At 32.4% G+C, this 14338-nt stretch overlaps 2 protein-coding genes across 2 annotated transcripts; one reads left to right on the top strand and one right to left on the bottom strand.

Moving 5' to 3' along the window:
• Positions 1-3233: 3233 nt before the first annotated feature.
• Positions 3234-7034, top strand: LOC129295903 (heat shock factor protein HSF8-like). Its single transcript, XM_054934500.1, has 3 exons — positions 3234-3295; positions 3513-3798; positions 5647-7034. The coding sequence occupies exons 2-3, from the start codon at positions 3526-3528 to the stop codon at positions 6823-6825; spliced, it is 1452 nt and encodes a 483-aa protein (XP_054790475.1). The 5' UTR covers positions 3234-3295; positions 3513-3525; the 3' UTR covers positions 6826-7034.
• Positions 7035-8220: 1186 nt separating this feature from the next.
• LOC129295906 (syntaxin-22-like) lies at positions 8221-11838 on the bottom strand. The gene is made up of 7 exons (XM_054934504.1): positions 11367-11838; positions 10461-10554; positions 10020-10159; positions 9757-9828; positions 9185-9342; positions 8937-9037; positions 8221-8577 (listed from the first exon to the last, which is right to left on the bottom strand). The coding sequence occupies exons 1-7, from the start codon at positions 11552-11554 to the stop codon at positions 8512-8514; spliced, it is 819 nt and encodes a 272-aa protein (XP_054790479.1). The 5' UTR covers positions 11555-11838; the 3' UTR covers positions 8221-8511.
• Positions 11839-14338: the final 2500 nt, after the last annotated feature.

Raw genomic sequence — 14338 nt, 5'->3', positions numbered from 1 at the left:
TCATAAGTCGCAAATTTTAAATATTCTACATTTAGTACTCTATCCAAAATATTTATTTTGTGAATCCTTACCTCAACTAATAAATTAAATTAATTAATTCTCAATATAACCTCCAATAAACATAATCAATTCATTAAATTCGAAATAAACCACTACATTCATAATTAATCATTTCCTCAATTAACACCTTACTTTAACCCATCAAATCAATTGTTTCAATAAATCTAAATCATACAAACTTCAATTCCTAAATCCTTAACTCCATGACAATCTAAATAGTTAATAAAATCATCCAAACATTTGAAGTTTATCAAGTCCTAATTTTTCCTCATCAAGAGATTAGAAACTAAAAGAAGAAAATAAGTAAAAAAAATATTTAGAAAACTTATATGATAGTAGAATGTTTAAAATGACTTTAGAGTATTCTATTGTGATGCCTCACTTTCAAATCTTTCACTTCTAGACACTGGCTATTTAGAGCTGAAAAAATGGGTGGGCTCAACCTTTAAGCTTGATTTTTTATTTTTATCCCTTTTTTGAGGCTTAGCCTTTATTTAAAGAGCTCAAGGTTAGGCCTTTAAATCCTGTTCTAATAAAATTTAAAAAATTAAAATAAAAATAAGCACTCTAAATTAATTAAAATATTTTAAAATTAAAATAATTAAAATCGTCATAATCTTTTAGAAATTAAACAACACATGTTTAGAAGTTTAGTAAGAAAATTTAAATTTTGATTAAAAATAGTTCATTTTTTTATAAATACACAAACATAATAATTATAGAAAAATAAAATATATCAGAAATTTTATATTGTACATTGATATTTAATAAATTATATTAAATTAATTTAAAATAATTAAAATTAATAATAATGTAACGCGTGTAGGATCAGGGTTTCAGACGAGTAGGTCCTTTTTAGCTTCAAACGTATATTCTACAAAAAAAAAAGATTAATAATAATATAATAAGGCTTGAAGTGTTGTCCGGGTCCGAGCTCTTTTTTACTAAACTTATTAAAGTTAGATCCTCAAATCCTGTTACTTAAAAAAAAATATTTTTAAAATTTAAATTTTTATTTAAATAAAACCTTTAAGCTTGACCAAAATGCCCTTTATTTTCGACCCTATGACTATCTCCCTGTCCTCTTGCCCTGTTAACGCGCTCACGGTCTCGCATCGCGCGCGCAGGTGGAAGGACAGGGTTTTGTGGCTGGTCGGGTGTGGGTAATATATATTTGATTGAAAAGAAAAACAAGTAGGCAGCGCCCACATGACCTGCCTTTTTATTTGGATTTTGAATTATAAGTTAAATAAAAATTTTAAATTTTAAATTTTTATAATATACATTTTAAATTTTAATAATTAAAATTGATACAATTTTATCTCCACTGTTAAATTAAAGCAAAGATCCTTTTAAAAAAATGGAGTCTAATATACTATTAAGGGAAAAGAAAAGGAATGAAATTTAATGAAATTGCATATTGACTCCCCCTTTTGAAAAATAACAGACATTCAGTTTAATTTAATGATAAAAGTAAAATTATGCTAACTTTAATTATTTGGGATTCATGTACATTATAAAAGTTTAAAATTCAAGTTACCTTGAACATATAGTTTAGGATCCAAATTATATTAATCCTCGTTTTTAGGTCTTTTTATATTCTTTTAAATAACAACTTTTAAAAATAATTTATATATATATATGTATGTGTTTTTTTAAATTATATTTTTTATTTTAAAACTTTCTTAACATCTTGAAAAATTAAACTCTGTTATATTTCGTTCAAAAAATTTATTTAATATTTATATAATTAGAATACTATTTTTTAAGGAGACATAATTTACAATATTTTATTTAATCTCTATTTAAATATATAACCTCTTACAAGTAAAGTTATTTTTAGTCAAATAATTAGATGATAAATTTTAATTACCATAAAATAATTCTATTAAATTCAAATTAATATTGATACTTGCTACCCTAAATTTTGAATTTCTTCATAGACTAATACTTAAATGTTTTAAAAATATAATTAGAATCAAATTATCATAATCTATTTTTTTTCTAATTTCATATTCTATTTCATTAAATCATAATCCTGTATGCCTCTACAGCTCAAACATATAGAAGTTGCTCTAAACCTTAAATTACTCAATAAATATCTTAACATTACTTAAATTTTAGCTGTAAAAATTTGGGAAGTTACACAAGCCCTATTAAAAACAACTCAAATATTTATAAAAATATAGTTCATTAATAAATTCAATATTAAAAATTAAAATTATTTATTTTTTATTTCAAGATTAAAAGAATGAATCATATCAGGGCTTGAATACATGCTAATTCATTTGCTGTGGGGCAAATCGTTTTCGTTTTTTTTTTTTTTGGCAAATACTGTATTTTTAACATTATAATTTTCGTTATGTTTAAAAATTTCTATATCCTTTGGCAGCAAAACTCAATTGGTGTGACAAAAGAGAGGACTTGGTCTCATTTTAGTTTTTCCCCCCTTGATTTTTATAATTTTTATGCAACACATGTAGCGTATTCCTCTGTTCTTTGTTTTTTTTTTTTTTTTGTGGGTCTAGTTAATTGCATAAAAAAGAAATGGGTTGGAATGGGGCGCTAATTGGACCAATACATTTTTTTTAATCAATACTTTGTCTTAGCCAACAGGCCTCCCTTAACATTCCCCAAATAACCTTATTTACCAAATAATAATAATAAAAAAATATAATAAAATTCTTTTAAAATATATAAATGACAATTTAATCATTTAAAGTGTCAAAATTCTCATGAAATTTTTAAAAAATTTTTATTATTAAATAAATTTATATAAATTATTAAATGATCCTTGTTGAAAATAAATAATTCACAATTTTTTTATTCACAATTTTTTTTATATTTATAATTTATCTTTTAAATTCACAATAATGCAATAACAAATCATAATTTTATATGTAAATTTTTTATTTTCTATTACATTATTGTTAATATAAGAAGAAATGTTACGAATTATTTATTTTTAATAAAAATAATATAATAATTTATATAAATTTATTAATGATAAAAAATTTTAAAAATTTTACATTTAAAGAATTAAATTATCATTTACATGTTTTAAAAAAATTATTATTTTTTTTAATAATATACCTCATGTTAAAAATAATAATAATAATAAATCAAGAAATTGTCGTTTCGGCAAAACTTACTCTTTTATTTTTTATTTATTTGTCGGATAAAAACGATGCCATCTCTCGGGCAGAATTACTACCGCCGCGTCGGCGATATAAAGGTGGTTGTCTTCCTTCTCCGGACCGTGCAAAATCTCCCTCCTCTCTCTGAATTCATACGCTCACTCTTTCTCTCTCTAAATCTGAAAACTCTTTCACTTTTTTCTGCACTCCATATCTATCCTTCCAACTAGGGTTTAAGTTTCGCACCAATGGCTTGTGTTGAATCCCTTTAGAATCATATTGTCTTGTCTGCTAATATAGATATATCTTCTATAGTCGAATTTCTGATATGGATGGAGAGAATAAGAGCGGTGGAGACGGCGGAGATGCCCCGATGGCGGCTCCGGCGCCGGCGCCCATTTCTACTGTGAACGCTCCACCACCGTTCCTTAGTAAGACGTATGACATGGTGGATGACCCGGCCTCTGATGCGATCGTGTCTTGGAGCCCAACCAACAATAGCTTTGTGGTTTGGAACCCTCCAGAGTTTGCCAGAGATCTCTTGCCTAAGTACTTCAAGCACAATAATTTCTCCAGCTTTGTGAGGCAGCTGAACACTTATGTATGTCTTCTTTCTCTTGCACCATTTTAAGATTCCTTGCACCATTATTTTTATGTTGAGTTAAATTGTTGTTAGTGTTTTCATGAGAATAGACTGTACTTTATCAGGGTACAGTATTTTGGTTTGAATGCTTTAGAGTTGATTTGGTTAAAAATTATCCTTAAATCAGTTTGGCAGTGAATTTGAATTGCAGTCTAAAATTGTTTGGGCCCACCTGTGGCAACAAAATAAGATTCTAAGTAGCAGTCTGTGTGCTATAATACTGAGGAGAAAGGGCGATCTTTTCTTTCTGCCTTGTTTCTTTGGCCGCAATCTACCATCCTGGTTCCTTTTCAAATAAGGGACATAGATGTCGATATGACTTTGGCATCTCTTCAGCTTTTCAACTGAGCCAAAAGCTGGACCAAGATGCGTAATTTTGCTTCTATGTATCAGAAGAATAGTTGGCCTATAAAAAAATCAAGTTTATCTCAGCTATCCTCCCAGCATTTAGTCAGCAAATAAATGGAGTAGAAAGGGGGGAAATTGAAAAAGAAATCAATTCTCAGGTTATCAGTCACTTGGTTTCTATTTTATTCGTGTATTATATGATAAAGGGCTATTAAAGCTGCCATAAGAGCCCAAATGAAGTTAGAAAATTTGGGATCGCTGGGAATATAATGAAATTACCTTACATGGTGAGTTTGTTGATATGCTTTTTAACCTGGCGTTGGCTCTTTATTAAATCGCCTATTGAGGAGAATGTCCCAGTGACAGGAAGAATTGAAAAGTTTTAGTTAATTATTCTCCTTGTGAATTATTGTAGTTTTGCTCTCCCCAGGATGAGTATTATGTAAGTTTCACAATTTTTTATTGCAAGAATAATATTATTTAGTTGTTCTATTTTTGGGTAGTGAGCACACAAGGCTTGGGCTTTGCTAGATATAATATGGGACTTTAGTGATCATTGATTCCATAGAAGAGGGTGATCCATTTGCTATCCATGTTGTGAAATGGATAATAATTTACTTTACTACCCAAGGATACTCATTTTGGTGAATAGAATAACTGCCTAAAGGCAACAGAGCTGCCTTTCATGCAGCTGTTATGCTTTCTGATGTTAATGTCACCTGAATTTTTCCTTGCAATTGGGATAATTAATAGCATTTTGCTTTTGTTTTGGAGCCTCTCATAGTGAATTTGGCATAAGCAAGTACTGAATCCTGGTATCTCAGGTTGCATTGAGTCGTGTCTTTTCTGTGAATCAATACGAGGTTGTTGCAAGCGGTTTTGTTATTTTAGTACTCGAACATCTATATGGTGCTCTTTCTACTGCATATTTGGTGAATTCTCTTTTGAATAGAAACCCAATTTTATTTATTAGTTCAATTGCTTTTTTTTTCGGAAGATAATTCCTGATTTTGCAGCATCCACTTAATGTAGACATTCTTACTATAGAAACTAAGATAGGTAATTTTCTGCATGGAAATGGTCCCATGTAGATTTAACTTCTTGCAGAATGATTGAAAATATCTGATATATTAACATTTGTGTTTCATTATTGATATTTTCAGCTCGACTAATATCAGAAGTAGCATTTTATAATTGATTGGAGAGTCTCTCTTTTGAAGCTGGTCCATAGGCCCATGAAATGAATAGATTTTAGATCTTCCCGAGTTATTTTATTGTTTTGCCAGACCCATTTGTGTTAATCTTTTGTTCTACATTTCAAGTTTAAGTTTGGCCAAGGATGCCTACTATAGCATTTGTGCGATTTGAATATTTGCATTGCAAGTGATTGTATTTGCCACGCATGCCTATTATATTGTTGGTACAATTTGATGTATTAAACCTCATGATCTTAAATAGGGTTTTCGAAAGGTGGATCCAGATCGATGGGAATTTGCAAATGAGGGCTTTTTAAGGGGTCAGAAGCACTTGCTTAAGAGTATTACTCGACGAAAACCTGCCCATGGCCATAATAATCAACAAGTACAGCAGTCACAAGGACATAGTTCTTCAGTAGGGGCATGTGTAGAAGTGGGGAAGTTTGGACTTGAAGAAGAGGTTGAGAGGCTTAAAAGAGATAAGAATGTGCTCATGCAGGAGCTTGTGAGGTTGAGGCAGCAGCAACAGACCACTGATAACCGGCTGCAGACAATGGTTCAGCGCCTTCAAGGAATGGAACAACGACAACAGCAAATGATGTCATTCCTTGCCAAGGCTGTACAGAGCCCTGGCTTTTTTGCTCAGTTTGTGCAACAGCAAAACGAGAGCAATAGACGCATAACTGAAGCCAACAAAAAACGGCGGCTTAAGCAGGAAGGTATTGCTGAAACAGAGTGTACTCCTTCTCCTGATGGACAAATTGTTAAGTATCAACCTCTTATGAATGAAGCGGCAAAAGCAATGCTAACGAAGATAATGAAATTGGATAGTTCACAGCTGGAATCTTTTAATAACAACCTTGATAACTACTTGATTGGGGATGGATCATCATCATCCAGTGCAATGGACAGCAGTAGCTCTTCAAGCTGGACTTCTGGAGTTACACTCCAAGAGGTCCAACCAACTTCAGTGCAGTCTTCTCACATTCCAGCTGCATCAGGAGCTTCAGGGCCCTTAGCTGACAAATCTGAAATCCCATCTACAAAAACTGCACCTGCTGTCTCTGCTTCTCAGGTAGGCGTCATAATACCTGAGCTTTCGCCCATACCAGAGATGGTGACAGAAAATGTTCTTGAAGAAAATTATGTCAGATCTGCGATGGACAATTCAGATCCTACTTCATTGGGACTGAATGAGTCATTGACCCCTGATGTTGGTAGCATTTCTCCTGATGCAGACATTGATGATTTGTTACGCAATCCTTCCTTTTGGGATGATTTTCTTTTGCAAAGTCCATTACCTGAGGATATTGAGATCATTGCTGCTGAAGCAGTGTCCAATGAGGTGCAGCCAATGGAAGACGGTTGGGACAAAGCTGAACACATGAGCCAACTTACAGAGCAGATGGGTCTTCTTTCTTCTGATCCAAGAGCAGGTTGATTGTCTTTATTAGGAATGTAGATTGTAGATTAATCTTTCATGTCGACTATAGTAAATCCTCTTCCAAACAATACATCAGTCATGTGTATGACATAATTCCATCTCCACTTGCCCACCTTGAAAGCTGATGCTTTTCCTTTGCAAATCCTGTATCTAGTTTGTATATGAGGCCCTAATCTAATCAAATTCTGGTTATTTATTTTTCCTTAGACTTTGTGTTGGATTAGCAGTGGAATCACGGTGGTCTCAAGATGTCATTATTAGGGCATATCTTTGTTTCTTATTACCATCGAAGCTTTTCCCCGGCATTGGTTTTATCTTCAGTTTAATATTTTATCTTCAAAAAAAGAGAGTGGATGGATCGAATGATACATGTAAATATATTTGGTGGAGTTACATTAGTAAATTACTCGTGATGGCGAGCTGTGTTACAGAAATCAAATAACAAGAAGCGGCTACAAAGGACACTTTGACTTCCTCTTCATAACTAGCTACAATTGGTGATAAACTCTAAGCATCCCCTGCCCACCCCTATCTGTGTCATCACAAACAGTTATTAGTGCTCTCATCGTCTCATGGCTCTCAAAACAGTCAGTCATTTCTTCCGTCCTAACCTGTTTTCTGATCACCTGCGCTCCTGCTTTATTTGTTAGTTGATTGGGCGAGTGAGGGCATAAACTATGAGTGCAAAAATTGTGAAAGAAATTTTTTTAGGAAAAAAAAAAAGGCTAATGAAGTTCAAAAATTACAGCGGCGGTGAGGGCAAATATTCGAAAATGGTGCCAATTTTTGAATTTCCTCAAAGCAAGTACATTAAGAAGTATGTAAATTTGCCACATACATTGCACTCGGCGGGTCTCCAAGACCAAAGCCATATTCATTATTTTGTTTAGGCTATATGATTGACCCCCCCACCAAGAATGGGCATCATCTGTTTAAATCTCTCTTTCGGATTTGCTACAAAAATGAAAATTTTTGAAGCACCCATCGGAAATTTTAAATGAAATAGAACAACGAGATCCTACGGCAAAGAAGCAATCACTAATAGTGTTTAGTTGGAGGGAGGGAGGAGATATTATAAAGAATTCAACTTACAAAAATTGGATAAGTGGAGTTAAAAGCTTCCAAGTAATTTTCTTGCTCTTTTATCTAACATCTTTTTGTTAAAATTTTATAGCCACATTTATCAATTTCTTTCAAATCTAACTCATTAAAATCTCCCCTCCCCTCCAATCCAACCAATCAGGGGATAAACGTCAATTACCAACTGAGCTCATTGAATACATTCATTCTTCGGTGCACAACCGTAGGCCCAATCAAGAACCACCAAGAAAGGTTTTTAGGTAAAGAGTCAGCATGGCCAATGTTCCTGGTGCATTAATTGGCGTAAGCACATCTAAAGAATGCAATTTCTTTTATTAAAATATATAAGTGAATCGTTAGACAACAATCAAGTTGTGACACATCCTTAAAACCCAAACACCAACTTAGAGAAGAGAGCAAGCACCCCACACACAAAATCATTTTTCACTCGTGTGAATCCCACATCATGTACTGACAACACATGCCACAAGCTCCAGCTAACCGTGAGATCTGATGAAACATTACTCAGTGAAATCAGCGAGCGAGAGGTCATCTGCCGCCCCTTAAATGTTGAGTTTGATCCATTATATAGACAACCTTTGACTAAGCCGCAAGGACAATGATCACGATGAGAAGCACAATTCCAAAGATCACCAAGAGTAAGCAAGTCTAGGAAAAACAAAAGGAAGTGAGCCTAAAGAAGAAAAATACTTAAAGCTGAACATAACGATGAAAAAGAGCAGTGAAAGATCAAACTGGTAGATAATCTACAATTTCTCCGGTAAACATAAGTGGACTGTAAGTAACTGCCATGCAAACCAACCCATCACCTCTCAACCCCCAAAAGCAAAAGGCAATGGCTGTGAATCATGCAACGAGACAAAAATAGCAGATGCTACTAAGGTTGCTTATGTTGGTTCAACTTTGCATAAGACAAGACGTTATGGGACAATAGAGAATTAATTGAGGAGCAGGGAAAGAGATTAATTAATAACAGCCTAAACAAATTAAGAAAACAAATAAATTACCAGAGATGAATTCGATCTTTGGGTCTTTGCAGCTTTCACCAGATGAGATTTTGCTTGCGCAGTTGCTGCATGTGAGTTCTCAATGTTGGAGCCAATATCATCTACAAGACAGAAATTAGCATCATATAACATGAACCATTCCAAACACATTGTTTCGTATAGAAGAATGGGTGTATCACACCCCAAAAAGAAAAAGAATGAATAATGCATGTAAGTCAGCCAATAATATTGAGAATAATCGGAGTTACCAATCATGGTTCCTTGCTCATGAACAAGCACAGCAAGATCTTTGAAGATCTCATTTACTTCGCCAATTTGCTGCTGGATTTCTTGAATGCCTTGCTCCCTTTCCTCAATGATAGCCTCATTAAATACAATCTCATTATCCAACATCAAGACCTCCTGCCTGCAGCATGAAATATGCAAGAGTTAAGGTGCCATTAAAGTAAAATATGCGAGAGGATGAAATTGGAAATGGCCTTTTGACAATATAAATCTGAGTTAAATACTTAAATTTCTATCAGAATGAAAAAGATCCACGAAAGGATTCAGCCATTACCTACCAGATCTTGGTATTATTTCTTCTTCAGCCTTTTAAAGCTTGAACAATGATGAGTAATATTTCATCTATATTTCAGAACTGTTTGTCACATAAACTATATTGCTAAATAAATCGTTGAAAACTTCATTGGTTCTTACTTGAAAAGAAGAAAAGGCACCATAGTTTCATGAAAATAAATCAGTAAATCAGGTAGCGATCATTATCATTAAGTTGCTAGCAGATCTCTTAAGTTACTATCATTAAAACATGAAAAGTCACCTTCTGGATTCAACAAGAAGAGCCCGCTGTTCTTGGCTCTTACTGGAGACATCTATCTCACTAGCTGTATAGCTGCAATACAAAACTTCATAAGCAATACATGCAGAGGCAATAAGTACTAATGAATAATGACAGAAAATTGACTGTCAACAGAAAAGCTCAGAAAAGGGAAGTACAGACTAAAGCTGTAATTTTCTCAAGGTAGTCTGTTCTTCTCTTCCTCAAATCAATTAACTCAATAAAGTTGCATCGAAATAAGTCACCTTGAGGGAAGAACTGCTTGTGGAACGAAAGGAGTGTAAGCTGTTTCCCTCTCAGCTGCAAGCCGTTGGGCCTTCTGAAACTCTTTCAATACTGCCTGAAAGTCTTTTGCAAGTTTGGCATCCGCTATCTTCTTGCTTGCCTGCAATCATGACAAAGGAATTGAAGTTTGTGTCACCCTAAAAATGAAATACAGAAAACATTTATAATGTTGGTTAAAAAGATAAGATGAACTCTATTGTTGAACTTAGATCACTTAATGTAAAAGTTTCAGGAAGAATCTTAATAAGAACAGCATAGCTTTCTTTTCATATATTCACACATTTTAGAATATGACTAGCATGTGTATGCTCCTTAGTCCTCATACTAACTTGTTACACGCCATCAAAATGTGCTTTTAGATATGAATAAGAAGCCAATATACGAAAAAGGTTTAAACTTACATTAACTTCACCATGGTGATCTATTTCACTAGCTTGCTTAAGTTTAGCTGATGTGTCCTTCACCAATTGCCCAATATGTAGTCTTGTTTTGTGCCTGAAAGTTGAGAGCAGTCAGAAAAACAGTGAAAGAAAAAGATCGCCCAAGATTGCTGTTACAGATAATGATCAGAAGACATCAACTTGACTAGAATATATCACTAGGCATCAACTTCATCAAAAAGAAGACAACAACTTGACTAGAATTTATTAATGTCCAATTTACCAACAACCTTGACATTGTCTATCACCTCGACTACTCTCAACTCATAAATCTAACCATAAATAGAAAGGAAAATATGATTAGTTCAATTGCATAATGTGTCTTGATAAAAGTGTTGTCATAAATATATAACACACTGTAGCTTAATCTCAAATAAAGAACAGCGAGGGAAGATAGCAATAGGACTGTGGCCAAAATAGGAGTATCCATGAGAAGTGGAGGCAGAATGTTATTCATTGTGAGATGATAAACAACGAGATTGACATACTACAGTATAGAGTTGTACTTCTAATCATTCAGTAGCTAGAGGATCTGACATCCTTAAAGCAGTAACAGGGAGACATGAAACCTGAAATTTCAATAATTCCTGATTTTCGACAAAATCCAAGAGGGCACCTAACCAGAGTAGAGCTATCAAGAACATCCTAATAAATTCATCATTCAAATTATACTAGCAGTATATATAAACATTATACGGCGTAGTTTAAAATTAGCAACAAAACTCAATCCATTGTACTGGTAAGAAAGAAGCAACAGACCATTTAATCAACGTAAACAACAATAGCCCATCGTTTCAACATAAACAAGCAAATCATAATATTCCAGAATCATGAAAATAATCGAATTACACAAACGGACGCACTTACAGCTTCTCGCGAAGCTCGGGCGTGTCTTTCGGGGTTCCAAGGGTGTTGACGAGCCTCTGAAACGTTGACACGGCTGTGTTGATCTGAAATACACCGGACGCCACGGCCTGTGTAGGGTCTTGCTTGCCATTGATTAGGTCTCGCCTCGGAGCGAAAGGCCGGCCGGCTTCGATATCCTGAAAGCTCATACTGCTATTATCGCTCCCGACAATAACCCTAACTTTCCCGAGAAAATCAAACAGAAATCCTTGAGAAAGCAAGAGAACGCGGTGTTTTGATTATAGCGATCTGCGAACCACAATCGAATTTCGGTGAATTAGGGTTAACAGATGCTATCAACTCGGCGCGGATTGAGGAGAGAGAAAACTGACGCCGATGCTGATGATGGTGGTGATGATGGTTTAGAGAGAGATTGAAGGGTAGAAACTAGAAAGTGTGGAATGTCTCTAATGTACCATTCGGTGAGGGAGTTTCTTCGGGGAAGGACCTATGAGGGATGGACCCTTGGTTGTAAACTTGTAATACGTTGCCGGCACGTTGATGTGGAGCCCATAAGACACGTGGTGGGTTCGTATAGGCCAAAGGTGAAGCTTCTTTATTTATTAATTTGAATGGAAAGGTGAAGCTTCTTTTTTGGTGGCAGGGCCTGGCCTCTGGTGAATTCAATCATCACACCCATTGTTAATTCCAGCTTTAAAGTTTAAATTATTATTGTCGGACGATTTTTGTGGTGCATGAACTTCTTTTTCAAAAAAAAAATAAAAAATACTCCCACCATTTTTAATTTTTTAAAGAATTAATTGTTAATAAATATAACACATTTTAATATTTTAAAATATAATTATTATTTTTTTAAAAAAATTATTATTAATAAATAATTTTAAATTTATTATAAAATGTTTAATAGAAATAAATATAAAAAAATAAGATTAATTTAAAAATAAATATTTTATTAAAAGGTAAGAATTTATTAAAAATATCTTATATTTTTTAATAAAAAAATAATTTTAAGTCTTTGTATTTTACTTAAATTTTATTATAAATTTTTATATTTTTTCATATTATATATCTTTATATTTTTATTTTTTAATATTTTAAATTAAAATTCAAACAAAGAGTAGAAACATAAAGTTATATTTTTTATATTGAAATGAAATAAAAAAAAAGATAATTTTAATATTTGATTTGGATGAAGAAGTTTGAGTGTGCACTGACACGTAGGAGTATATTTCAACCGCAATGATCATCATCAGCATCAATCATAACCGTCATAGTATATAAAATTTAAATCATGAACATTGTTTTTCTTTTTCAGCCAGCACTGTAATGTTGTTTGAATTTTTCATTTCTGTTCACACATCATCATGTTCATGGTTTTCATGTCACTTGAGCCTGCTCTAAATGGCCATTGAAAACCCTTTTTTTTTTTTTCTTAACTATCCTAACTGACTTTTCCTCATAGAAAAAGGGCTTTACACACATCTACACTGTACATAAATACACAGTACCCCACTCGTACACCTAGTAATATTTTTTTCTTAGATCACTACTTGATAATAGAATTCACAACCTCTCTTTTTCAAGGAAGTGTAGGATGACTTTACACACACCTAATAATGTATTTTCCTAAACTACTTAAGAATAGAACTAATAATCTCCTCCTTTTAAAGAGGTGCAAGATGCCATTGAACCAAGAGGTGCTTGGTAACCATTGAAACTATTTATACTACTATAGTATTGTATATCCTCTCCATCCTAAATTATAAGATAACTTTAAAGGAATTTTATTATTTTAAAATATAAAATAATTTAAAAAAAAATGAGATTTTATTAATAATACTTTTTCATTGTTATCCTTTAAGGGAAGAAAAAAACTTAAATAATATTGTTGCGTAATGATTAAATGTGTGCGGTTATTTTTAAAAGTTTGCAATTTTATTTTTTTAAAAAAAAGTTTGTAAAGTGTCATTATTATATTTTATTAGAAAAAATATAACTTTAAATCTATACACTTTACTTCGTTTTGTTATTGGTCCCTAACTTTTTTTTTTAATGTTTTAGGTTCTTATACTTTTATTTTTTATTATTTTAAGTCTCTTCAAGATCTCTATACTTTATTCATGAAAGAATTTTAAATAATAAAATTAAAAGTACAAAAATTAATAGCAAAATGCGAATATAGTGCAAAAACTCAAAGTTATATTTTCTCATTTTATTATTATATATAATCTTATCTCAAATTGTTTAATGATTTGGGACTGAGAAGATACTAATTTTTTATTTCTTATTTTCAATTCATTAAATTATAAAAGTTTTAAACTTTTGTTTTTTTTTAAAGGAATTTAAATTCTAAAGAAATTAGAAATGTTACTTTTGCCCTTATTAAACTATAGAGTTTTTATGCAATGATTGGGCCAGCATATGTAAAAGCCCGCTCACATAGCGCGGAAGAATTGAAAAGTGTTTTTTGAAATCAAACTTGACGCTCAACCTGTCTGTCAAGGATACATCATTCAAACTGGCCACAAGAAAAAAAAAAAAAACAAGGATACTTTGCTCAAAATTTATTGATTTAACTAGGGTTAAATTGATACTAAATTGATACTCCATATAACAAATTAAGTTAACATATTTAATTTATTATTGACATACCATATTACAAATTAAAAAATATTATTTAATAAATTTCATAACTCATTCTTTTAGTTTAAATAAGACTTTAGCAAAAAATTCAACTTATAGTATATCTAACTATATTGAAGTTATCTATATAGTTAGTAATAATATCTAAAAGAATAGTGACTGTGTATAATCAATTATAACATCAACTCATCCAGTTTAATCAATCATTGACTGATTTGATTCAATTTATGGTAACATTATAAGAAAGAGAAAGAGATAGGGGAAGTGTACAAGAACAGTCACAAGAGAAACTTTTGAGAGGTATGTAAAAATATACATATTTTCCGGAC

Source organism: Prosopis cineraria, unplaced genomic scaffold, assembly GCF_029017545.1.
Source record: "Prosopis cineraria cultivar Desert tree isolate PC_DT_omini unplaced genomic scaffold, ASM2901754v1 PC213, whole genome shotgun sequence".
In the NCBI taxonomy this organism is placed as follows: Eukaryota; Viridiplantae; Streptophyta; class Magnoliopsida; order Fabales; family Fabaceae; genus Prosopis; species Prosopis cineraria.
Note: the sequence above shows the minus strand (reverse complement) of the source record. Positions and strands in the feature narration are given on the sequence as shown.

Coding starts and splice junctions, on each gene's coding strand:
- LOC129295903 (XM_054934500.1), top strand. CDS start 3,526: ATGGATGGAGAGAATAAGAGCGGTGGAGACGGCGGAGATGCCCCGATG. Junction 3,799..5,646: donor TGAGGCAGCTGAACACTTAT/GTATGTCTTCTT, acceptor GATCTTAAATAG/GGTTTTCGAAAGGTGGATCC.
- LOC129295906 (XM_054934504.1), bottom strand. CDS start 11,554: ATGAGCTTTCAGGATATCGAAGCCGGCCGGCCTTTCGCTCCGAGGCGA. Junction 10,555..11,366: donor CCCGAGCTTCGCGAGAAGCT/GTAAGTGCGTCC, acceptor CTCAACTTTCAG/GCACAAAACAAGACTACATA. Junction 9,829..10,019: donor CAAGCAGTTCTTCCCTCAAG/GTGACTTATTTC, acceptor TTTGTATTGCAG/CTATACAGCTAGTGAGATAG.